The following is a 25,356-nucleotide window of genomic DNA, read 5'->3' on the forward strand; positions in this document are numbered from 1 at the left end:
CCCGGTTCCGCCGCCACTGCCCCCTCCCCTTTGGAAAATTTCGCATACGGAGGATGGGCTAGATGCAAAATGCTGCCACATTTGATGCTAAATTCGATCTGAAGATATCTCCAGAAATTGCTATTTTTGAGGTAATGATTTTAACAAGGCGCAGAATTTTGCAGAGGATATGAACCACATGCTGTCGATATTATGCCTAACCCTATATCAATAGAACCTACATTTGTTGAATTAATGTGTGCATGACCCCCGACTCCTTTCTTGTCTTTCTCGTTTTCGCCCATGATCTATTAAGATGTAATAGGTTCCAGCATCGTTATTGGCTCCTATCATGGATCTCACCATGCAATCCAAAGTTTGATCACACATCGAGTATGGCTCAGTATGCAGGTGTGAACATTCGCCATTTGTTTCTACAAGCATCTGACCTCAAATGACCTCTGCACCCCCTACACAACAGGGTTAATATATGGGTCCACAAATATAGGCAAGTATGGTGCCTGCGGACCCTCACATTCTCACATTTCGTCAGCTCCTAACCTGTCAATCTGAGACCAAGGCAACATATTGTAGTACCCTCCCTTCTCACAGTCATGAAGCTCGCGAAGCGGGCGTGTATATCCGCTGGTATGGCGTGAGTACTGACACATTCAATGTAAATATCGACAAATGTTGTGATGGCGCGGGTTACGACTTCGATACCCGACGTTCAAGGATAAACTTTTTCATTTTTTCGCAGCTTATTTGAAGAAAATACGAATTACTGTGCTTCTTTGTCCTTATGAAAAACCAACTCAGATGATGGGAGTTGCATATAACAAAATATATATATATTTTTACCAACCCAAATCTCAGATGGGGGGCACTCGGGGGGCACTAGGTTTTCCAGGGTGGCACGTGCCCCCCTCCCCCGCCCCCCCCCCCCCTTGGCGACGCCACTGCTTCAAAGCCGATAAAATACAATTTTAGATAGATTCAGGGAAGTAAACTCAAAGGACCAAAAGACTACTGAGATGTTTCTGAAAGTTAACAAAAACGATATATTTACAATGATACGATCTCTACTGATTTGTACAAGGATCATTGGTACTAGAAATTAAGAATATTACAGACAGATTTTACAATATTATACGGCCGTTAAATACTTAAAAGATTACTTAACTTATCTTAAGCGGCGCGTGCCGGCTCTCGGTTCCTTTCGTAGCTGTTCTGACCTCCTTGCGTCACCAACAACGATGTCGGGAGTATCCCTCGTAGGCTGGTATCCTGTGACTTGGTCAGGAGCAAAACCGTTCCCCGCTGGTCCAATTCGACTCAACGTTTGTATCCCAAGGATGGCTTCCTCCTGGGTGAACTCCGAAAAACTCTGCCGAAGTCACGCCTGTCCCGGTTAAACGACGCACCAATCTAATAAACAAACAGTCCACCGGTTCCTCCGTCCGTCCCCTAGATAATTAATCTTTTATCTCAGATGAATTTCTTCTCACAATAGATCGGAAAACTCCAAATCACCGAAAATATCTCTTTTTATATATAGCCGGGGTTTAATCTCCCGAAAGTTCTTTTCCAGGAATCCTGACGGAAAAACATCGAGAATCATCCATGTCTCGAAGATACGACTGACAGTTCAACGTTCATTGGTCGACGATATCCGGTCGCCTGCTAAAAATAACGTCCCGTATGTTCTGGAAATTTGTAATCGCCAATACCGAATAGCGCCATCATATCTCGTCGCTTCCAGAAAAATTAAACACGGTTATCAGTCACGACGAGTGACCTACTTATCACCCAGACCAGCATATACTGAATACACGTACAATGAATACAGTCGTTCGTGACACTGACATATATAAGCAAGGGCGGCGGAACCGGGGGGGGGCACAGGGGGCACGTGCCCCCCCACTTTTCCTCAGATTAAAAATGTGCCCTTTTTCTACATAAAAATTTCTAAATAAAAAAAAGAGTTTACAAAGCGAAACCCACGTCGAATCAAATATTTCGGGAAGTTTTAAATGTTTACTACCACAGGCGTAGGAGCCCAATTTGATTTGGGGGGGCTGTAACGACTTGCCCGAAAATAATAACCAAAATTTTTCGCGCGCTACGCGCGCGTTCAACACCTTAATGTGCATATCATATAGGCATGCGTTGGTTATTACATCGCATGCCAATAACATACAATCATTTGCCGTGTTATAACCCTTCCAAATTGGTTAGAATTATTGGCAAAGTCGTTACAATAATAATCATCATAATAATATCGGTTTAACCATTGAAAAACACATAGAAAATTACTTTTCTTTCAGTATTTTCACATATTTCATTTGCTTTCATGCATGTATCGATCGCGTGTGCAGGGACTTGGACTTTATAATGATTTCACCTCATTTTGTCTTTTTCCTTCTTTCCCAATTTGCACATTAGATACTGCAGTGCTAGTATGCATTGTTTCCTTGAGGGGGGGGGGGGGGGGTGGCGTTGATGGAGTGATGTGTATACGCAAATAAGATAATACAATAAGAGTTATGAAGGGTACTAAATATCAGGCTGCATCAGTCCAATCGAATTTCTGCAAAGTGCCCTTCGACGTTGGTGCCCCCCCCCCCCCCCCCAGATTAAAAGTGCTTCCGCCGCCCTTGTATATAAGTCAACTCGATAAACCATTATAGCGTCAATAACCAAAGAGCAAAATTTGGGTCACCGATGAAGCGTGGGAAGGGCGGGTCGGGAAGAGATTGGAGGGGGGGGGGAGTGGGTTAGGACGTATTTCCTAGTCCCTAAATTCCCATGGTTTGTGCACTTTATACAGGTGCATTTTTGCCCTTCCAAATATGTTTCCCCTGTTGCTTGCACAAGGTACATTTTGGTGCCGTCAATGCCCTCACAATAGATTTTAAATATATAACAGAGAAATTGAATCGGTTTGATGACAGAGAATCGTGTGACATAATACCACACCGATGAAAGAAATACAGAGGGACATACGTTTTATTATTGGTAATTTATTTTGCATGCTCACTCTTAACAACAAAGAGCTGAACTTGCATTTGTAATAGTGAACCTGATAAGCTCCATTTGATATATTGACATTTCGACCTCTGCTGACCCCAAATGACCTTTGATATCCACCCGAAATTATAGGGTTAATCTTGTACGTACTTTAACAGAGACAAATGCTGTTCTCGAGATTCTTACACTTTGCCCATTGCTGACCACAAATGACCTTTGGCCTCCATAATAAAAACCACATGGTACTTGTATTCATTATAAGAGCGACATGCAAAATATGAGAACCAGTACAGCTTCCTATCTGAAGGTATCCTGGGAGGGCGTTGTGGTCAAGTGGTTAAGGCAGTGGACTTGTGATCTAAGAATTACAGGTTCGAGCCCTGGCCAGATCATTGCGTTGTGTCCTTGGGCAAGGCGCTTTATCTCCATTGCCTCTCTTCACCCAGGTGTATAAATGGGGACCTGCGAGGAAACCTGTAAATATCGTTGCGTGCGCCGGTTTGTGGCTGCACCCTATGGGAAGTCCCCCCGGGGACACGTGGTTGTGGTGCACTGTGGTGCCCCAGGAGAGATTGATTGAATTGTGCACTCTTTGGTGTGTGTGTGACAAGTTACCAATGACCAGGGGTTAATAATTAGCGCATTGAGACTTAAGTGTGTATTTGCGCTATATAAGAACTGCGTATTATTATTATTATTGCAAGGATTCAAATTTTGACCACTCATGACATATGAACTCATGACCTACACCAAATTGTGTGAAACCTTTACATTATATAAGACTATCATACCATGCATGCATGAGCTCGTTTAGTGTCCAGGTTCTGGAGATACAGCGTTCTCGAGATTTTCACATTTTACCCTCTGCTGACCCAAATGACCTTTGACCTCATATGCCAAATATGAGACGTTAACTATCTTGAGATATCGTGTTTACGAGCTAGGGCGTCACATACGCACACGCACGCATACGCACACAAGCGTATCTAATCATTCTGATGCCAATGGTCAATTAACCAAAAGGCACTGCAGTTTGCGTAATCGTTGCCCCTTGGATGGCCACTGGGGCTTTAAATACATTCCAGAGAATAGACATCGCCGCTCTCACACGGTATTTTGCACTTTATACTTGCCACGAGAGAGCAAGAAATAAATATAATAATGCTGTAGCTTTCGGGGACTTCTCTCCCTGGACCCCACTGTATAGGGCTCTGACAGACACTCCAAAGAATTTAAGACTAAATGTTTTTTCCTGACAGGTATTTTTTTTCTCTTGAGAATGCTTCAGCCTCTGGGATCTTTACCCAACCCCCCTTGCGCTCCCAAGCCAGTAGCAGTGTGTAGTCATATAACTGGTGGAACTTTGTGGAAGGGCCAGAGGCGAGTAAAGGATTTGATAAAGCATAGCACTAGCTCCGTCTACTGGATCGGACTACTTTATGTACGTGCAGTATGGCACGTAATCAGTTCACACAAGACTAGTTATTTTCGTGGAATTGGTTCTAAAAATGCTTTACGTCAGAGCACTCGCGTGAAAAATAAGTTCTATCTAGACCAATCGAGAAGTATCCTTACAATGTGACCTAGGCCTGGCATTGGAAATGGAATAACTGTTTACTATAAGTGTACGGATTTTGTTTATAATTATGATCAAAATATTATAAAGCATAGCACTAGCTCCCAGTGGCGTAGAGGTACTTTTGAGTGCGGGGGCTGAAGACTGATGGCCAGCCTGGGGGAGGGGTCTAAGGGGAGGGGGTTCCCCCTCCCCTTTGGAATTTTTTACATCTCCAGGTGGCCTCAGATGCAATTTGGTGCAATATAGCACACTTCAACACCCACTCCATTTTGTAAACTTAATTTTGTATTTTCACCTGGCCTTAGATGCAATTTGGTACTCCAAATGAGATTTTCTTTCTCAATTGGAATTGAAAACAGGGTTTTCTGACTTGCGAACCTGGGGGCGGAATGATACTTCCGCCCCTCCACATTTTTCACTGGGGGGCTGGAACCCCCAGCCCCCCGGTTCCTACGCCCTTGCTAGCTCCGTCTACTGGATCGGACTACTTTATATACGTGCAGTATGGCACGTAATCAATTCACACAAGACTAGTTATTTTCGTGGAATTGGTTCTAAAAATGCTTTACGTCAGAGCACTCGCGTGAAAAATAAGTTCTATCTAGACCAATCGAGAAGTATCCTTACAATGTGACCTAGGCCTGTCATTGGAAATGGAATAACTGTTTACTATAAGTGTACGGATTTTGTTTATAATTATGATCAAAACATCCACTGGGATCATTCCTCGCCTGGAATCTAGTAACAACGTCCGTGACTTGGGTGTCTCTGCATGCTGCTCGTGGGGGTCTTTTGGACACCTTTTGTTATTGTTTATAGTCAGAGTTGAGTGGGTTTACCGTTTACCACTATCAGATTTGGCTGTGAGTGACAATTTGCACCTGAGGTACCGTTGTAAACATAACATAGCAGCCCAATTGAAATAATAACATGGGAGAACAAATCAGAGGTCTTCAGTTAAATGATGGGGAACACTTGATCGAGAAACTGTATCGTCTGGAAAAAGGTAATTTTTAATTTTCATTAGGCATAGACTTAGCTCTAACTGTTAGAAGGTTAGTAGCCTAGGTCAACAGTAAAGCCAGCCAATATCAGCACCAAATACGACTTAATGCTAGCCCAATGTAGGCCTAACCTTTTTACTCTACTTCCGTGCTTGGCCGATTAATAGAAGTTTAGGGATACCTACTAAGGTATAGGGTATGACAGTCAGAACAGACTTTGAAGTTAGTTTATGCAAATGCATATACATTTATCAAGTGATCAACAATTGTTGAAGAGCAAAGAACTTAAATGTTAATAGGCCTAGAGTACAAGTTCAAGACGCAATTTTACATAGGTATACAGTCACACAGTGAGACTTGCCAGGGAGGGGGAGGGGTGGTTGAAAACATAAAGACAGGTTGGCAGGTGTGCAAAGTACTGTAGGCACAAAGTCTTGGTCTTCCATGGCCATACTGGAAAGTACTTTGACCATACGCCAAAGAAATACGCCAAGGTGGATGTGGTTTTGTCTGTAAATGTACGCCACACTATCTAAGCGGAGCGCCACCATCAGTTGGCGCGGAGCGTACAAAAAAAAATTGGGTCAATAATGCCTCCCAGATTGTAGGAAATGGCACTTCCCAGACCATATAACTTACATCTGTAATTGTATATTTGGAGGTGTCGTGTAATGAAAATTTGGGTGAAATCATCATGCGAAATGGGGATAGTAATATATTAGTACCACCCTAGAACACATCACATGACCCTCTATGCATGGTACGCGTGTATTTACTGTGTGAATGTTTCTCCAGATGTATTAAACTCGATGGTCTGAACCATGTTGAGTCACTTCCACTGTTGCGGCTGAATTTTCTTCTAGCTTACGAGATACGCCACGCCAACTGTCGTACTTTTCCCTGGGGCAGTAATGTACGCCGTACGCCAAATTTATTGGCGTACATTTCCATACGCCAAAGATCTTTGTGTGAAAGGTACTTTCCAGTATATATGGGGTCTTGGTGTGGTACTGCACAAATCGCCCCTGATGTGGCTGTTGACGTGCAGTCCTTCGAGTTATGATGGTGCTGCTGACTTTCCAGTATGAAATTGAAGGAGGCGGTGTTTGGTGCTGATTTCAGTTCAGGTGGGAGTGCGTTCCACTGAGGAATGGTGCGAGGATAAAGCGAATATTTATAACAGTTCTTTTGAGCTTGAGGAATTTTATAATTCAAACTGTGAGATTGATGTGTAGTTGGTTTGTCTTAGTCTTCAAGAAAGCTATTTATGTTGCTTGGAATTACAGTAGGCCATGAGTCTCTTTATATATATGGTAACAAGTCGTGCTTTGATTCTTCTGTTTTCGAGGGTATCCCAATTGAGTTCTTTTAACATGTTTGTGACACTACTAAAGCGACTATAGTCATTTTTGACGAACCTGGCAGCACGTTGCTGAACTTTTTCCAAGTGAGGCATACACGTACATACAACTTACTGTGACAAAAACTGAGCTGTGCAAGCCAACTGAAGAACTATATATTGCTCAATCTGTCATGTCATGTATGGGTATTGGCAAATTATCATAATGATAGAGCATAATATGTACATTTTTGTCAACACACAATGATATTGAAAGAATATAAGAAAAGTGTTCAAATTGCAAGCTTAGGTTTTTCATTACTTGTTCAGGAATTTATCAATTAACTTCACACTTCTCATACACTGTCTCCAGAGTACTAAATGCATTTCCTCGCCTACGTAACCTACTAAAATTTTTTAGCACTGCACACCCGATCCCACGTCAGTGACTCCACTTGCTCAATCCTCCCTCCTTTGGAATCTACCAATCAGGTAGTAGACCTTGATGTGTTTTCCACTGCACTAATTCTAAAATATCCACATGTGTTTTTTTCATTCTTGTAAGTTGATGAATTCTTTTGGATCAAAGGACAACTTTTATCAATATTCTACCTGTATATCTACCATGCCTTTGATGTCGTCATATACATATTCTGTATATTCTCAGTCCATTAACATGCTGTAACTGGAGTTTCCTTTACTGTAAAGATTTATAAAATGACATAATTTACTTAGTTTCTTTTTTTGTTACTGTAGTACTGAATAACACAACCCTTGCCGAAATCCCAGATCTGGCTTTATATATATCTGATTTAATCTGGCCATATCAAGCCTTTATCTGGCCATATAAAGCCAGATATATGCAGTATAATATATATTAGTCAATCCAGATAAGGTTTTTATCTAGCCCAGATATGGATGCAATAAATTTTACCAGATTTTTACCACATTTTATATGGGCCATATTAAACTTCTAAATATCAAGTTATATCTGCCCAATTTTTTATCTGGCCAGATATAAATTCCAAATCTGGAAGCAGATCTGGCCCAGATTGATGTACCAGATCTGGCCAAGATCTGGGTTCTTATATCTGGCCCAGATCTGGATTCTTATATCTTGCCCAGATCTGAGATTTGGGTAAGGGAAGTATTCTCACTTGCACATATACCAATGTATTGCTGGTTATTTAACTTAAGGGAGTTTCAATTCATCCTTAATGTAGATATTATGCTTATGAACTTGTACATATAAGATAACCTTCATGTTGGCTTAGAGGCTCTTATGTTATTGAACCAAACGACATAATAGGAAAGTGGTTTTGAGCAAAGCTTGAGTTTAGGGGAGGGAGGTCGCTGTCAGCTTTGCATTTCTTATGAAATATATACATGTTATTTTGTGTATGAGATGCCTTGGCTTTTGAATATGGTAACTAAAACAGTACATTTGCTTGAGCTGACAACATGGTACGTGGATCAACTTTACTGAGTTCAAGAACCCTTTTGCTTTCTGTGGAAGTGAAAGGTCATAAGTCAACATCTGAAAATTTTGTAATCACATGTACAGGGCTCCAAAAAGTCAACAGTGGATGAACTTGATACAGTTCTCATGTGTTGATCCAGCTACTTTACTGTAGTTCTAGAACCCTATTGCCTGGATAAAATCTTTAATGAATATCACTTTAATGTTTTTGTGGGACATAATTTTCTTCTCTTACACTAGACTGTAATTTACCTCCCAAATTAGGTGTGCAAGCAAAAAGGTGTAAACACAGTAATCAATTATTAATTTTGATTGAAGTGTGTTTTAATTCTGTGTCAATATTAAAATGGCATGGTAAGAATGTTGTGCAAGGTGTTTACAATTTATGCTATGACCTTGATGTGGTGTACAACCAACTAAACAATTATCAATTTGCTTTTGACATCAGTTCCTGTTGTCCATATTTTAGAACATCAATCCTTCATAATCATTTAAATTCCCAAATGCTTCTATAAATGTACTTAGAATGATTATATGTAATTTGTGTTCCCTCCAGGATGGACCCTCCAGTTTGGACTTGGCCCTTCACTTCAAGCCCATGATGTGCACATCTTTGTCAATTACCCACCCAATGAAAGCCAGAAACCTTTTGACCGGAGAGTATTTTATGAACTAGAGTGGAAATCGCCCGACGGCCAGACGTATGACAAGACAGACCGTTTCTGTGAGGTCCTGTTGTTGCATGCTGGCAGTTTCCAGTACTACTTCACGTGTGATAACAGGTAATTTAATGAATTGCTAGTAAGCCATGTAGTAATTAATATAACCGATCGAGAAAATTCCGAAAATAAATAGCCTTACCGTTGGGGCCCCTTGATTAGCCTGTTGTAATGTAGCTCCTTTTATACTGCATATATTGAGACATTCATTGATTTAAAACTGGCTGCTGCCAAGGGCACTTTCCATTATTAATTTGAATTCAGACTCTGACAAGAACTTGGTTACTTCATCAACACTTAGTATTACAGTAGTTGCTAAAAGTAAACACTCGTGAATTTATAACACGCTTGTTATTGTTGATTACTGTGTTAACTCAGTTCGGTAGGTATTGTTCAAAATTTAGTATGTACGTTGTAATCATTAAATACTAAATTAGAAGTTTTGTGAATTGTGTACATTATGAATTTGTCTTGCAAAACTGGTAGAAATACATATTCAGTAGTGCAGGGCCCATTGAATGGGCAGTAGTACAGACAGGGCCATGTGTGGGCAGTAGTGCAGGGCCCATTGTATGGGCAGTAGTACAGGGTCCATTTTGTGGGCAGTAGTGTAGTGCCAATTGTGTGGGCAATAGAGTAGGGCCCATTGCATGGGCAGTAGTGCAGGGCCCAATGTGCGGGCAGTACTGAAGGGCCCATTGTGTGGGCAGTAGTACAGGGCCCATTTTATAGGCAGTAGTACAGGGCCCATTGTATGGGCAGTAGTAGTGTTAGTACAGGGCCCATTGTGTGGGCAGTAGTACAGGGCCCATTGTGTCTGCAGTAGTGTAGGGCCATTGTGTGGGCAGTAATGTCGGGCCCATTTTATTGGTAGAAGTGCAGTAATTTTGCACAATACGAAGAACTTGTATTTTTAGTGAAGGCTTGCATTCTGTGCATCCCTTGAAAAAACATTTAACCTTGGTAACAATATAGTGAAACACATTAATATTGTAAAGTTGTGGAAACTGGTATTAAGCACCTGCACTATAGCTGGTACAGGTATGCATACAGAAACACATGGAAGCCGACTGTACTTTACTGTCATAACATGCATAATTATGTAATTTACTGTGCTTCCTCACTCACAATTACTGCACTGCTCAGACATTGTTCAGTACTACATAGCATATATAGTAAATTATGCATACATGTATAAAATAGTTAATTAATGAATGGGTTCTTGCTGTGTTACTGAATATTGGTACCATCATGCAATGTTTCTTATTTCTTCACTTCATTTCCCCTTCAAGTACACACCTTATACAGTAAAACTGTAAGAAAAATTTGTACACAATAAAGTTCCACCTGTGTGGGCAGCCGTTTGGGCAAGAAATACAACAATGAAACAAATAAACAAGAAATAAAAACGAAAAGGAAGAAATACACAAATTGAAACAAACATATGTTTTACTAATTAATGTAAAAATTGTGAAAGGCACACTTAAAAAGAGAAATGAAAATAATGTTCGGAATCAATTGCAACAAATTGAATAGAAGGAATCTGAAAACTTAACAGTGTACGTACACCAAGGAATCATATTGAAAACAGTCAGATGCTACAGTACGTTACAGTCGTTTGAAAAACATTGAATACAGAGAACTGACTAAAAAAGACAATCATGTAGCGAAACATATCAAACACATACAACCGAAGGATAAACAAGGAGCAGCGGGAAGTCAAAATTGATCCACTTGTCAGAACAAAAAAATCAAGCGCCACCATAAAAACGAAGATGTATTTGTAACGAAAGAACATTCACACGAATTAAAAACGAACGCTTACGTGAATGAACGAGTGCTCAGATAAAAATCCTAAACAAACGCCACCATAAAAACGAAGATGTAACGTAAGCAATTGGACATTTGCACAAAATCAGAACAAACGTTCACATGAAACGAACAAGCTCTAATGAACTAAAAGAACAGATGCAGCTCTTTTGGTTTTCCTTGTTCGTGTTATATTACAAAATGTAGTTACGACATCTTGTATGCACGACACTTCTGTCCAAGCAGGCTGCACCATGCTTCACAAGGTCAGTGAACGGTTTGGGCTAATCGTCATGTTGTCATTGTGCCCACGGGGCAGTTTTTAACTGGGCCAGTGGTAGACGAGTGTCACAATGTCTTTAAGCAGTATGGAAAATCACGATCTAACCGCTGCCGTTTGAACAGCTGCGACAGGCTTCAGCTTTATTCAGTCCTGCATTAACCACCATAGGGCAGTCAGTTGAGGGTGATAATCTTACAAGGCCCCATGTTACAAGTAATAGTACCACAAACAGTAACAACCCTTCTACAAGTACAAGCTCTTCAAGTGCTGTTACCAATGCAAGTACCACTGGCACTGGGCATGTTGGCCGAGCCAGCGCTTCTAATAGGCCAAGGGGCAGTTTTAACCAGGCCAGTGGCAGTCGAGGGACACTGCCACACTGATTCTCCTAGACAGACCTACTGTAGTCACCATGACCAAGTACATAGGCCTGATGATATGACGCTAAGACACAAAATTTCTATGCAGTAAGATTCATTTCAAGCTGCGCCGTTGCCGTGTGCTGAAGGCGTTCCTTAAATTATCTAAGAGACGTGCTTAGTATATCACCCTTTGTTTATGATATGTCGGTTGTTCATTTTTGCCCACTGTTCGATTGATTCTGTCCGAATATTCAGTTTGGTTCTGTCCCAATGTTCGTTTTGATTTATGGGGAAACCTTTCAATTGTGGGGCGATCTTTAATTTAGTTCGCGCAGTCATGTCGTTTATCGATGGCTTGGTGTAGTTTAATTTGGTTGTTTCGTCAGTTTCCTTTAGGTGCATGTTTTTCTTATTATGGGAATGTCTAGCTTTATATTCGGTCTGTCACTGTGTGGAGATTGTGCTAACAAATGGATGTTCTCCTTAGATTTTATCTATTTGTTTTTTCCAACTTTAAGTTGTTTTCTTCTTTTTTAGTCATGTTTAAATACAAAAATTAATTAATTTTCATCATTTTGGTCTGTTAATTTTTTTGATAATGGGTTAAAATGTTTCATGTCTATCCCTTCAGTCTATCTGTAATGCACTGCATTCTTACTATTGTTCCTTTTCATTTATTTTTTTGTCTGTTTGTCTCTTGTTTCATCGTTGTTGTTTTTTGCACAAATGGCCGCCCATACACCTGGCTGGACTGTATTGAGCAAGATCGCAGTAGTACTCATATTTTATAACTTTACAGGGCTAATATACTATACCTTTTGTAAATTTTATGATGTAACATGTTACTTAAATGTTATGGAACAGATGTTGCAATGTGATCTACACCTGCATTGCATTCCAAGTACTGTACACTTCTGTCCATGGCTGTTACAAGGCTGTGTGTACGGATTAGTATGTTTCAGTGTGCAACCTTTTTGCTTGCTTAGACTAGAGATGATTTTATGACCCAAATCAAGTTATATTCTGCAGGTCATAATGAATTGTATGTTTGATTACAATTAAGTACTGAGAATTACAAACATACTGTACTTTCTAACACTGATTTGCAACAGCTGATGAAAGGTAAAATAGAGTCTTGGCCATACAGCACTTTAGGTTAATAGGTCTGATAGATGTCTACGTGGCTGTGTGTGTTTGGTCATACAGTACTGTAGGTCATGACTCTGATGGACGTGTACATTGATGTGTGTGTTGGGTCATACAGTACTGTAGGTCATGACTCTGATGGATGTGTACATGGATGTGTGTGTTGGGTCATACAGTACTGTAGGTCATGACTCTGATAGATGTCTACGTGGCTGTGTGTGTTTGGTCATACAGTACTGTAGGTCATGACTCTGATAGATGTCTACGTGGCTGTGTGTGTTTGGTCATACAGTACTGTAGGTCATGACTCTGATGGATGTGTACATGGATGTGTGTGTTGGGTCATACAGTACTGTAGGTCATGACTCTGATGGATGTCTACGTGGCTGTGTGTGTTTGGTCATACAGTACTGTAGGTCATGACTCTGATAGATGTCTACGTGGCTGTGTGTGTTTGGTCATACAGTACTGTACTCTAGGTCATGACTCTGATGGATGTCTACGTGGCTGTGTGTGTTTGGTCATACAGTACTGTACTCTAGGTCATGACTCTGATGGATGTCTACGTGGCTGTGTGTGTTTGGTCATACAGTACTGTACTCTAGGTCATGACTCTGATGGATGTCTACGTGGCTGTGTGTGTTTGGTCATACAGTACTGTAGGTCATGACTCTGATAGATGTCTACGTGGCTGTGTGTGTTGGGTCATACAGTACTGTAGGTCATGACTCTGATAGATGTCTACATGGCTGTGTGTGTTTGGTCATACAGTACTGTAGGTCATGACTCTGATGGATGTCTACATGGCTGTGTGTGTTTGGTCATACAGTACTGTACTCTAGGTCATGACTCTGATGGATGTCTACGTGGCTGTGTGTGTTTGGTCATACAGTACTGTAGGTCATGACTCTGATGGATGTCTACATGGCTGTGTGTGTTTGGTCATACAGTACCGTAGGTCATGACTCTGATAGATGTCTACGTGGCTGTGTGTGTTTGGTCATACAGTACTGTAGGTCATGACTCTGATGGATGTCTACATGGCTGTGTGTGTTTGGTCATACAGTACTGTAGGTCATGACTCTGATGGATGTCTACATGGCTGTGTGTGTTGGGTCATACAGTACTGTAGGTCATGACTCTGATGGATGTGTACGTGGCTGTGTGTGTTGGGTCATACAGTACTGTAGGTCATGACTCTGATGGATGTCTACGTGGCTGTGTGTGTTTGGTCATACAGTACTGTAGGTCATGACTCTGATGGATGTCTACATGGCTGTGTGTGTTGGGTCATACAGTACTGTAGGTCATGACTCTGATGGATGTGTACATGGCTGTGTGTTTGTTAGGTAAAGTAAACAGAGGGATTTATGTCTTGAATCAAGTTAAGTACATTCTTGAGGTCAAATGGAAGTTTGTTTAAAAGAAAAGCACTTAATAAAGCTTCATTTTTTTTTGTGAAAAGATAAAAATGATTAATCATATATTAATAGGTGAGGAGTTTCATTCATGTGGGAAGTAAAGTTCTATGCATTTACAGTCCATCATCAGGGACTTACCTGTATAATTCTTTGTAGCCTGGTATCTGGCCATCACACTCATCCATATTTACCAAATTATTACCAAGTCCTACAGGTAGGTCGTAGCGATCAAGACTCTAATCGAATGATCAGATACATGTAACGCAACTTGTTAAGGGCCCATGTTAAAAAGTTGGATAAATATTTCATTGAAGATGGCAGTGCATCACGACAAGGCATCAATTTTTAGGGCAACATTTGAGGTAATTATTCAAAATTTGAATTGGCACTGAGGCATGTTGTCCAGAGTGAGAAAAAGTGTACAAAAATTATGTGAAAAGACCAGAAAGATGAACATGAGAATGTTGATAGACCTTTATACGTCTAGATTTATTACAGTTTTCCGAAGTTGCTTGTAGATGTTTACTGGCATTAAAATTTGCGCAATACCAAACATTTTTTAAATTGATCAATCCAGTATGCATGGGGTTACAAAATGCTCTGCCAGAAGGTCAAGTTGCTATGCACTGTGAAAAGATATATAAAGTATATAGTTTTTGTACATATATAGAAACCATCATATATTATAAGAACAAACTTCAGTAACCTTCGAGCTGCCACAGAAAATTGTAACACTAAATTTATTCCTGATTTAGTATGGTACTATTCTTCACCACAAACCTGACAGGTTGGTACATTCTATGGAGTACCTGTACCTGCAGTATAGAAATATTATTTAATAAGAAGCCAAACTTTTCTGTACAAGTGGTAACAAAACAATTTAGTCTCACCAGGGTCATTGTCTTTGTTAACCTTCAAAGGTTAAAAGTAAACGTGATGACTGCACTGTTTTATTTCATTGCTAAATTTGTTCCTTTCAATAAAGGATGTCTGTGTGGCATTTAACATTCCTTGCCCTTTTCATCAAAACCTGAAGGGGGGTCATTGGTTGTGTTGTTTGGGGGGCAACTTTCTGGAAAGAACTAGTATACAGTAATTGTTAAGAATTCTGTAAAAAGTATAATTTTGCAGCATTAATTTATGTACATTGTCTATAAATAGTATATATATGCCACAATGAATAGCTGTTTGGGTGATAAGGCCTTCCATGGTTGCAGACAGTAGTCTACCTCTTGTAAGTGATGTGTGTGTGCAGTGTGTGTGTTCTCGTCCAAAAGGCACTGGAATTGAGACTGGCTGATCAGGAAACTTTTTGTAGAATGAGTGAAATTACAGATTTACTTCGCTCCTCGCTTACCTGTCTCCTCACAACCTTAGCACTTCATTCTACTGTGCCTATAAAGTCTTGGTAAAATAATAACACTGTGCGCCCTCTATGACCGGGCCCCCCCCGGTCACTCCTCCTTTTTCATTCTACCATTAAAGTGTCTACACACAAAAATTCTTGTGGAAGTTTCCCTTGAATTTTGTCTTGGATTTCTTTATACGATCGTTGGAATTTCCTTTCATTCGGATTCTGTGGAGTTTTGCAGTCTTTTCCAGACCGATAAGTATCCTTTTTGTTGAAAGGGAGGGTTTTGGGGACTGTTTTCTCAGTGCGTTTCCGCCTTCGGGCGTTTTTTGTGCGGGGGTAGCAGTTCCGCGAACTGCTTAGGTTCCCGCCATTTTCCTCCCCCACGCTATAGGCGTGTTGTTTTCATGTTTTTCCATGTTCGTAGCATGTTGTTTTTCGTGTATTTTCATGTTCATAGCATGTTTACTCGTTATTATTTTCCTCTTCTATATATATTGCTCTCTCACGTTCTTTTCAGCTTGTATTGATTGTTGTTAGGCCACTTCGTAGCGTTTGTATTTACCGTTGCTAGGTTACGCTACGTTCCACCTATTCTCTGTTAGCATGTTCCTCCCCCAGATTATCTCCCGTTCTCTTGTTAGCTTCATTGGCTTTCATTTTTAAGCTCTAAGAATTATACCTCCTTGACTCGAGAGTTTACAGCATGTCTCGTAACCAGCTGAAGTGTGTCAGCTGCTCGATGTTTCGGCCAGGCAGAGCCTGGGACGAGCACGACCTATGCCCCAAGTGCAGATCCTGCACCAGACGGGACCCCTGCCTGGTCTGTATAAAATTCTCGCCGACCCAGTGGCAGGAGATTGATCAGTGGCTCAAGAGTCTGCGAACCAAGCTGCAGGGCAAGCTAGACTTGATCCCGAACGACATCGGGGCAGAGGATATAGGAGGGACGGGAGAGAGAGAGGAAGAGGGTGAGGTAGAGAGAGAGGTGGAGGAGAGTGGCCAGGAGAGGGCCGAAGGAGAGAGAGAGGAGAGAGAGAAAGAGAAAGAGAAAGAGAGAGTACCCCTAACGGTCCCGGCGACGTCCGGCGTAGTTACGACCAAAGGGAAGGGCAGGAGCAAAGGGAAGGCTCCTGCCAAGAAAAGACCTCTCAAGAAGAGGCACTGCTCGGCCGGGCTAGAGGTTACGCCTCAGTGTGGACCGCAGCAAGATAGACCCACGGAGCGCGGGCCGCCGGCCACAGAGAGCTCGGGTCCGAAAGAGAGTGCGATCGAAGGGTCAGTGAGACGGAGCCAGTCCCATAGCAGGGAGCCGGAGAGGGAGCCGGAAAGACGGGTCCCTACTGAGACCCCGACCCGGGAAAGCAGGGGGAGAGAGACCTCCCGCAGACCTAGAAGAGATAGATCCGGAACGCACTCAAGATCCCCGAGACGGAAGGAGAGGAGAAGACACTCCCCGACCTCCGACGAGTCTTCAGAGTCGTCTGACGACGGCTACAGGAGAGCGAAGAGGAGGCGCCGGTCCCCGAGACGGCGACAGGAGGAGGAGCCAGCATGGCTGGCTCAACTTACCGGCCTACTACGCCCCCTGATAGAGCAGAGAGTAACCACGGTGACCGACAAGGCACCAGGCTCCACAGGCTCCGGCCCTACTACGGCCCCACATCCGGTCTCGGATCCAGACGCCCTGGACTGCAGAGCGTCGGTAAATCTATCCGGCTTGGAGGACGAGGGGGATCTTATGGATCCCACAGAACCCCTCGACTACGATCCTATGGAAGATAGCTTTAGTCGAAGCTACGAACCAGAGGAGGCTCCCATAACAGGAGGAGCGCTCCCCCAAGAGTTAATGGCACGGGCGGCCGACATCTTCAGACGGCACCTGGGGTTCGAGGAACCTGAGACCCAGCCACAGAAGGCAGGCCGGGTGTCCAAACTCACGGCAACCGGCGAGATGTCATCGAAGCCAAAGACCACCATGCCCGTTGACGCAACATGTTATGATAGATTCGAGGCCATAGCCGATAAGAACAGGTGGACTGCCTTCCCAGCCAGGGCAGACAGGGCAGTCAGGGTACCAGACGAGGCCTGGAGGGCGCTATTCAAATGCCCAACCATCCCCCAGGAGGCCAAAGAAAGGCTGAAGGCCGAACATGGGGCCTCATCTTCCCAAACCTTTAAGACTCCTGACCAGAGAAAGCTGGAAGAACTTCTAGTTGAGGTGGACACAGCGGCCCGCTCAGGCATGAAGTTCGCCTCAGTCCTAATGCTGTCGGCCGAGGTCCTTATGCGGCACCACCAGCAACTCCCTGAGGACGACAGCCAGGTGTCCAGGGATGAAGCGGGCCAGCTCCTCCTACTGCTAGGACCCCTCGTAAGGCTCGCATACGACCAGTTTGCAAGAGTCGCTACACGTTCCGTAAAAGCCCGCAGGGAGAACGTCGTCTCCGCCATCCGCTGGCCATCAACCGAGGCAAGGAACAGAATGCTAGCTCTGCCAGTGCTTGGTGAGGACCTCTTCGGAGGCAACTTCCAGAAAAAACTACAGGAAGAGGTGGCCCGGAGAGAGACCCTGGCTAAATCGGAGTTTAGACCCTCGGCTACACAAAGACCGAGACCCTTCCGACCGAGGGAGAACAAGCCAACCAGGGGAGCGAGAGCAGCACCCGCCAGACCACTGAGCAGAGGAGCTCTCAGAGGAAGAAGCAGGGGAACGGCATACCGCCCGACCCGCTCCTGGACACCGAGAGGAGGCAGAGGCACAGCGCCTCCCAGACGGGACAACGACCGCTCCTCCACTCGACCGTCGTTCGCCTCCCAGCCCTAGGGGTGCCCACCTCACCGCGGCCATTCCGCAGGTGGGGGGGAGACTGACAAACTTTACCCAGCAATGGGAATTCATTGGCGGGGACAAGTGGGTGTTGGACACAGTCGAACACGGATATCGAATAGAATTCTCCTCCAGCCCACCCTTCGGGGGCAGAGGAAGACAGACACCCACACCCACAGACCCCGTCAAACGCCTAATTCTAGAAGGGGAAATTCTGGCCCTGCTGGCCAAGCAGGCAATTGTGGAGGTACCGGGAGGGACGGGACCACTCTTCCGGTCCTCTTTCTTTCTGACCAAAAAACGGGACGACACCTGGCGTCCCATCTTAAATCTAAAACCCCTCAACACAAAATTTATCAGGCCAAAACACTTCCGTATGGAAACCCTAAATATAATATTACCCCTACTCAGAAAGGGCATGTGGGCGGCGACCGTAGACTTACGGGACGCTTACCTACACATCCTAGTGCACAAGGATCACCGACGGTTTCTAACGTTCCGGTATGCAGAACAGGATTACCAGTTCAGGGCGCTCCCGTTCGGCCTGTCCACGGCCCCCAGAGTCTTCACGAGAATAGCGGGAGCGGTAGTCTCCTACCTCAGAAGGAGAGGGGTCACCCTGTACGTGTACCTCGACGACTGGTTGGTGGTAGGGAGCTCTCAGTCAGAGGCCGCCGACAACGTACACAAAACGCTCCATACCCTCCGAGAGCTGGGCTGGATCGTGAACGAGAAGAAGTCTCGACTATCTCCAACTCAGACGACCCAGTTCCTTGGAGCGATACTAGACTTCTCCGCCGGGGTAGCCCGACCCTCGGAAGAAAGGATCACTGCGGTCAGGACGACCACGCAACAGATCTTGTCACACCAAGAGTCACCCAAAATGATGTGGCTCCGAGCCCTGGGACTCATGGCCAGTCTGGTCGATGTAGTCCGACTGTGCAGGTTACACATGCGACCCCTACAGCTTCACCTCCTGAAGTCCGCAGACCCCACAGATCCGGACATGACAACACCAATCCACAGGTCGGAGGAAACCACTCAACACCTCCGATGGTGGCTCGACCCAGACAATTGGAGTCAAGGGGTACCTTTCACAATAGAGCTACCAATGACATCTGTAACGACAGACGCTTCACTCACCGGATGGGGGGCTCATTGGAGCAACCGCACAGCCTGGGGAACGTGGTCCCCAACAGAAAGATCATTCCACATCAATATCCTGGAGATGATCGCAGTCAAGAGAGCTCTGGAAACCTTCAACGAGCACATACAGGGTACAATAACCACGGTCTTCACGGACAACACCACAGTGGTGGCTTACATCAACCGGCAGGGGGGCACCCACTCAGAGAAGCTCTGCCGGCTAGCATGGGAGGTGATAACAGCAGCCGAGGATTCGGGCACGATCCTACGAGCTTCCCACATTGCGGGCAAGCTCAACGTGATGGCAGACGCCTTGTCCAGGGGGCATTTAGACCCCAACGAATGGACGCTGGAACAAGAAACTTGCAACAGAATCTTCGCGATCTTCGGAAAGCCGATGATAGACCTGTTCGCAACATACACAAACAGCAAGCTCCAGACCTTTTGTTCCAGACGGTTCCACCCCCAGGCCTACCACACGGATGCGATGTCCCTCCCATGGGACCACTTAGAGGCCTACGTCTTCCTACCGCTTTGCATGGTCGGGCAGGTTCTCAGAAAGATCCGGAACTCCAAGGGCAGGTTTATTCTAATAGCCCCGTTCTGGCCTCGCAGACCCTGGTTCGCAGAGATTCCCCAACTCCTCATGGACGTCCCAGCGAGCCTACCAGACAAGCCCTACCTACTGTCCCAGAGACAGGGAACACTCTCCCACCCGGACATCAAGGGGTTGCAGTTAGTTGCCTGGAAACTGTCCGGTCTTCCCTACGACAGAGAGGTTTTTCAGAGGCAGCTGCCGCGATGGCAGCCGACGCTAGAAGGGGAACGACCGCAAAGACTTACGATTCCCGCCTGCGGAAGTTCGAACAGTGGTGCCGGCCTAGACAGATACTGCTTACTAAGATCTCTATAGCACAGACTGCCGAGTTCCTACTCTCACTCTTCAGAGAAGGCAAACAAGTCTCTACAATCAAAAATTACAGGTCGGCCATCGCTGCCATCCACCAGGGTTTTCCAGACGGCTCCACTCTGGGCAATAACCTAGACATTGCCCAGCTCATCAAAGGCATGGCTAATCGCCGTCCACGAGTCAGACGGTTAGCCCCCTCCTGGGGTCTCTCAGCAGTACTGCATGCCCTGGCAGGGCCTCCATACGAGCCAATGGCAAACGCTTCCCTAGCTGCCCTCACAAAGAAGACACTCTTTCTTATTGCGGTAGCGTCAGCAAGAAGGAGGAGCTGCCTACATGCCCTAACGACCAAACCGAACCACATCAGATTCGAGGGCCATGGGGTGAGGATGGTTCCAGACCCGGCCTTCATTGCCAAGAACCAGGCCCTGACCTTCTTGCCGGGAGACATCTTCATCCCGGAGATTAAAACCCTGTCATCAGTGGCCGAGGACAAACGATGGTGCCCAGTCAGGGCTTTGAAGTGGTATTTAAGCAGGACAGAGAAGTTAAGACAAACAACTTCCCTCTTTATCCTGCCACGACCACCCTACACATCGGCCTCCAAGGATACCCTGTCCAGATGGCTAGTGGAGACAATACGCCCGTTCACAACGGGGGCTGCCCGGCCAAGAGCCCACGACATCAGAGGGATCTCAGCCTCCACAGCCCTCTTTGCCGGTATCCCGATAGAGGACATCCTCAAGGCGGCAGCGTGGAAAACACCAACTACGTTCGTCGCCTGCTATCTAACTGACACACTACACGCCGAGGCGGCATTTGGTAGCGCGGTGATGCGAGGTCCGGCGGGTAATAGGTCCCACCCCTCGGGCCTCCCACCATCGGGCAGTGCCACTCGGTGCTAAGGTTGTGAGGAGACAGGTAAGCGAGGAGCGAAGTAAATATTCCAAAACTTACTGGTTTGGATATTTACGAGTGACGAGCTTACCTGTCTCCATTCCCGCCTCCCTCCCCCGAGGAAGGTGGGACACAGCCGGACGGGGGAGCGGTCGTTCGACTTGACTCACGACTCCAGGCACCACACCAGATAGACAGAGCCAACTACGACTAGAGAGTCCCCGGCCAGGTCTATCGGTGAGTGTAACTTTATGTTTTTCGTATGCGTTTATATTACATGTTCTACTCCGTATACGCTCTCACCTAAGTTGTTTTTGCGGTTAACAGGTGTCGGGTCTTACAAATTAGGCTCCTTGTTAGGATAAGGGGTAGTTACGCCTGCAGGGTCCAGGAGAGTGTTCCCCCCTGCTCCGCTGCGCCGGAGAGGGTTACACTCCCCCCTGCTAGGAAGGCGTCAGTGACTTTTTGTTAGGGGCTCACCTAAGGGAGTTTTCTCGACAGGAGTTGTTGGGGCTGGCTAGAGGGTCCTAGCCACCCCCTATCTTCGTAACCGTGAGGCCACTTTTTAGGAATGGTCTCATGAGAAAGGAGGAGTGACCGGGGGGGGCCCGGTCATAGAGGGCGCACAGTGTTATTATTTTACCAAGACTTTATAGGCACAGTAGAATGAAGTGCTAAGGTTGTGAGGAGACAGGTAAGCTCGTCACTCGTAAATATCCAAACCAGTAAGTTTTGGAATGCATATGTTGTGTAACAGGTAAAAATTTTAATAAAAGTTCTGGCATAATTTCCTCTTTCCCTTTTGATTCTGATATATCCTGTCTGGCATCCATTTTGATTAACACCGGTATTCATTGTTTAAGATTTTCCAATTTTAAATGACATGGCATTTTTTCTGTGGTTTGCAGTACAGTACTTGGAAGTTAAAGTAATGCCCCCATTGTGGGAGTCTATTACTGTATGTCATTGCCTATTTCATGTAAATTTCATTTTAAAGGTTGTATCGGGCAGAAAATTTGGGATATAAACTCAATGTTTGTTCTGTAACAATGTTTATTAAAATATATACTGCACATTAACAAGTATATACTGTACTTAAATATGAAAATGCCATTAAGATGTTTTGATACAGAGGATTGAGTGTAATATGATATTGTGTATTTTGTGAGTGAGTGTATAATATATACTGTATCTGCAGAGTAAGGAAATAATTTTCCCCACTGAAGATGTGATCCTATTAACAACTTGTTAACTAGGATTGACTAGGACTAGTATTGACTAGGACTAGGATTGACTAGGAACTAGTTGACTAGGATTTGCAATACTTTGATAGTAAAATCCCTTTTAAATCCTCATTATGCACACTAGACTGTCTTAATAATTTTTTTTGATAATATTGTGTACAGGTAGTTAAGTTCATTACACAATCATGGTGATGTAACTTTTGCCAGCATTTTGGCTGTCTGAGGAAATGAAAACTTCAGACAAATAACATCACCTTTGTTTATCCCAAAACATTAAAGACCAACTATGGAGACTTTTCAATGCACATAAAATCCCCATGTATGTAATCCTTAACTCACTCCAATTACATTGCTGTAATTAACTTTACCAATTTCGGATGTTAAATACATGAAAAATGGGAAGAAAAGTCAGCTTTTTAGGAAACCTATTTCAGACATTCCAGAAAACATTCCTAAGACATCAGGTGACCATGTGACGTCACCTTTGGTATACCGCACTCACAACAATACTTTCAGTGTGTAAAGTTGTATACAGTACTTGAGCTGCCAAAAACTTCAACGATATTACTCCTTTTCCCCCGAAATGCCACAATTCTGTGTTGTTGGAGGTTGCAGTTATACCTCAGCCAACAAAAGCATAAGCTTTTTTAGCTATCTGAGTAGAAGAACTGACGTAAAACGCTGTAGACTTTGGAACAATTTGTGAGATCCACGCGGAAAGATTTTTCAGCACCCGGAGTATCTCATGCCCATGAGTCCACATGCATGACCCTGCCTCTGTGTATGCCGCAAATGTCTCATTCTGTGAAACTTACTTTCGACAGTTGTGGCGGACATACTGTAGCTAATATGAAATTGACCCTTTCAAGTCTCCTCGTAAACACGCCCTGGACGTCCTTACATGTAACATTATATCACGCAATTGACAGTATAATATTTACTGTTTGAGATTACCGTATGTAGACTGTGTATTGACCGTGCCTAAAGGGTAGCATTGTTAGTACATGCAGTGAATCACAACTAAGTAGGATTTCCTCGCATTTATCCAATGTTTCATTTGTTGTATTCCAATATTGTGAGTTTGTGATACATGTGTTATATTGTCCGTTATGTTTGTTCCGGCATCTGCATGGTCCAAGGAGTGGAATAAACGGTACTATGTATAGCAATCGGACGTTTTATTTTGTTAGTGACTGTCTTGTGATTGTGGGATGTTACTGGTCAAGGCCTCTCTCGACTAGACCTAACTCTATGGAATTACGCAGAGTCACGGTAGTATTTCGCCTAGGATTGAACGAGAAAAGTGGATTTGGATATTCACTGCTAAATTTGGTTTATTGGCAGGATACTTTTTCTGTGTTTGTACTTTTGGATATTAAAACGAGTAAGCACTATGTTCAGCTGAAGCTTAGTCATGTATATGCTACCCTGGTCGATTCGGGCCAGCGTCTTCTCGTAGTTGTTCGATTACATGTTTAGTGTTTTTGTGGTAATTCGTTGACAGTAACGTCAACCATTTTCCTGTGACATATCACGCATGAGGCATCTTTTAGGTCTATTCTTCTGATCAGTTTGCAGTATCTTGCGATCAAATTGTATTACGGAATCGGCAAGCTGCTTGCATGTTCTACAGTATATTGTACCGTACGTACCTACTGTACAGTATTGACGCTCTGCTATGTAAACGATGCCTCCATTTGAGTGGAAATTTTGCTAATAAAATAACCCATTTTACTAAATTTTCTGCTTAAAATTGTCTTAAAACTCGTTGTTTACCTTCATGTGTTCTTGTTTTAAGCTAACAGCTTTTCAAACCCTCGAAATTGGAAGTCAATTACAGAACAATTGTTCGCTATCTGTGTATAAACAGTGCCTATTTCAGCGTTTGATTTTCGTGGTATACCAACCATGAAGTCATACGGTGACCAGAGGCTCCTTTAGGTCAATCTCTGTTTTCAGACATTCCAGAGACCTGTCACGTGACTACCCAAAATGTCCATTTTCGTGGTAGTTTTTTGATGGGTTATATTAGGATTTTGAAGATTATTTTTTACACATGTTGATTATGGGTATGTACAGTAAACTCTCAAATTAATGGAAAATCCCCCCTCCCCAAAAATCTCCATAGTTGGTCTTTATAAAGAATATGCATGTGCGTGCAACTGCCAGTTTATTGACCTTTCCATTCAAAACTGGGCCAAAGCCAAAATTGGTCATCCTCAAATCCCAAAAGTAAAGTTATTTCTGTGGGAGAAATTTATTTTGGGCTCATGGCAGTACTAATTTTCACTTCAGAATAAAAAAAAAAAAAATCCAAAAAATTTCGTTATCAGTGACATAGACGTCGTTGAAATCTAAAAAGATGCGCACTAGGTGCGAGGGACGGAATTTAGTCTTATTGACCTAGCTGAAAATAAGGATGAGTGAGGTAAATTTAGTTTTCTGTAATTTGATGTTCATCTCTAGTGCAAATTATTCATTGGAAAAGTTTTGAATTTTTTTTTAATAAAAATGAAGAAAAATAGGAAAAAACGGTTCAAAATTCCGTCCCTCGCATTTTTTGACACAATTTTTTTTTTTTGAGAGAGAGGAAATAGTACAGTATGCATAAAAATCTGCAAAGTATCAACTATCAGTGACTTGAACATCTGTAGTGATGAAAGAAACTGAACAAAAATATGAATGGTGCATTATGGGTAATCAACATTTTTGCGAGGGACGGAATTCAGTGCGAGGGACGGAATTCTGTTACAGTTTTGTGCTACACGTCTGTAGTCCTAATCTGTTGCTAATAGAAATAGTTGGCAGAACATACGTGTAAATTTCA

General features: G+C 43.6%; 1 protein-coding gene and 1 long non-coding RNA gene across 6 annotated transcripts in view; both read left to right on the forward strand.

Annotated features, from left to right (window-relative positions):
* The first annotated feature begins 5,178 nt into the window (after nucleotides 1-5,178).
* LOC139977022 (glycogen debranching enzyme-like) overlaps nucleotides 5,179-25,356 on the forward strand; it is a 70,596-nt gene continuing 50,418 nt past the window's right edge. The window contains exons 1-2 of the mRNA XM_071985973.1: nucleotides 5,179-5,594; nucleotides 8,968-9,193. Of these exons, the coding sequence (XP_071842074.1) occupies nucleotides 5,519-5,594; nucleotides 8,968-9,193 (302 nt within the window). The 5' untranslated portion in view covers nucleotides 5,179-5,518. The remainder of the gene's footprint in view (nucleotides 5,595-8,967; nucleotides 9,194-25,356) is intronic.
* LOC139977040 (uncharacterized) lies at nucleotides 9,200-15,481 on the forward strand. Of its 5 annotated transcripts, none has more exons than XR_011796406.1 (4): nucleotides 9,200-13,146; nucleotides 13,336-13,393; nucleotides 13,452-13,509; nucleotides 13,573-15,481. It is a non-coding gene; the product is annotated as an uncharacterized lncRNA (long non-coding RNA). The 5 variants fall into 5 exon arrangements; XR_011796400.1 differs by having other exon boundaries at nucleotides 9,200-13,030; nucleotides 13,089-13,146; nucleotides 13,336-13,509; XR_011796401.1 differs by having other exon boundaries at nucleotides 9,200-12,798; nucleotides 12,857-13,146; nucleotides 13,336-13,509.

The sequence above is a fragment of the Apostichopus japonicus genome, chromosome 2 (genome assembly GCF_037975245.1).
Source record: "Apostichopus japonicus isolate 1M-3 chromosome 2, ASM3797524v1, whole genome shotgun sequence".
Taxonomy (NCBI): domain Eukaryota; kingdom Metazoa; phylum Echinodermata; class Holothuroidea; order Aspidochirotida; family Stichopodidae; genus Apostichopus; species Apostichopus japonicus.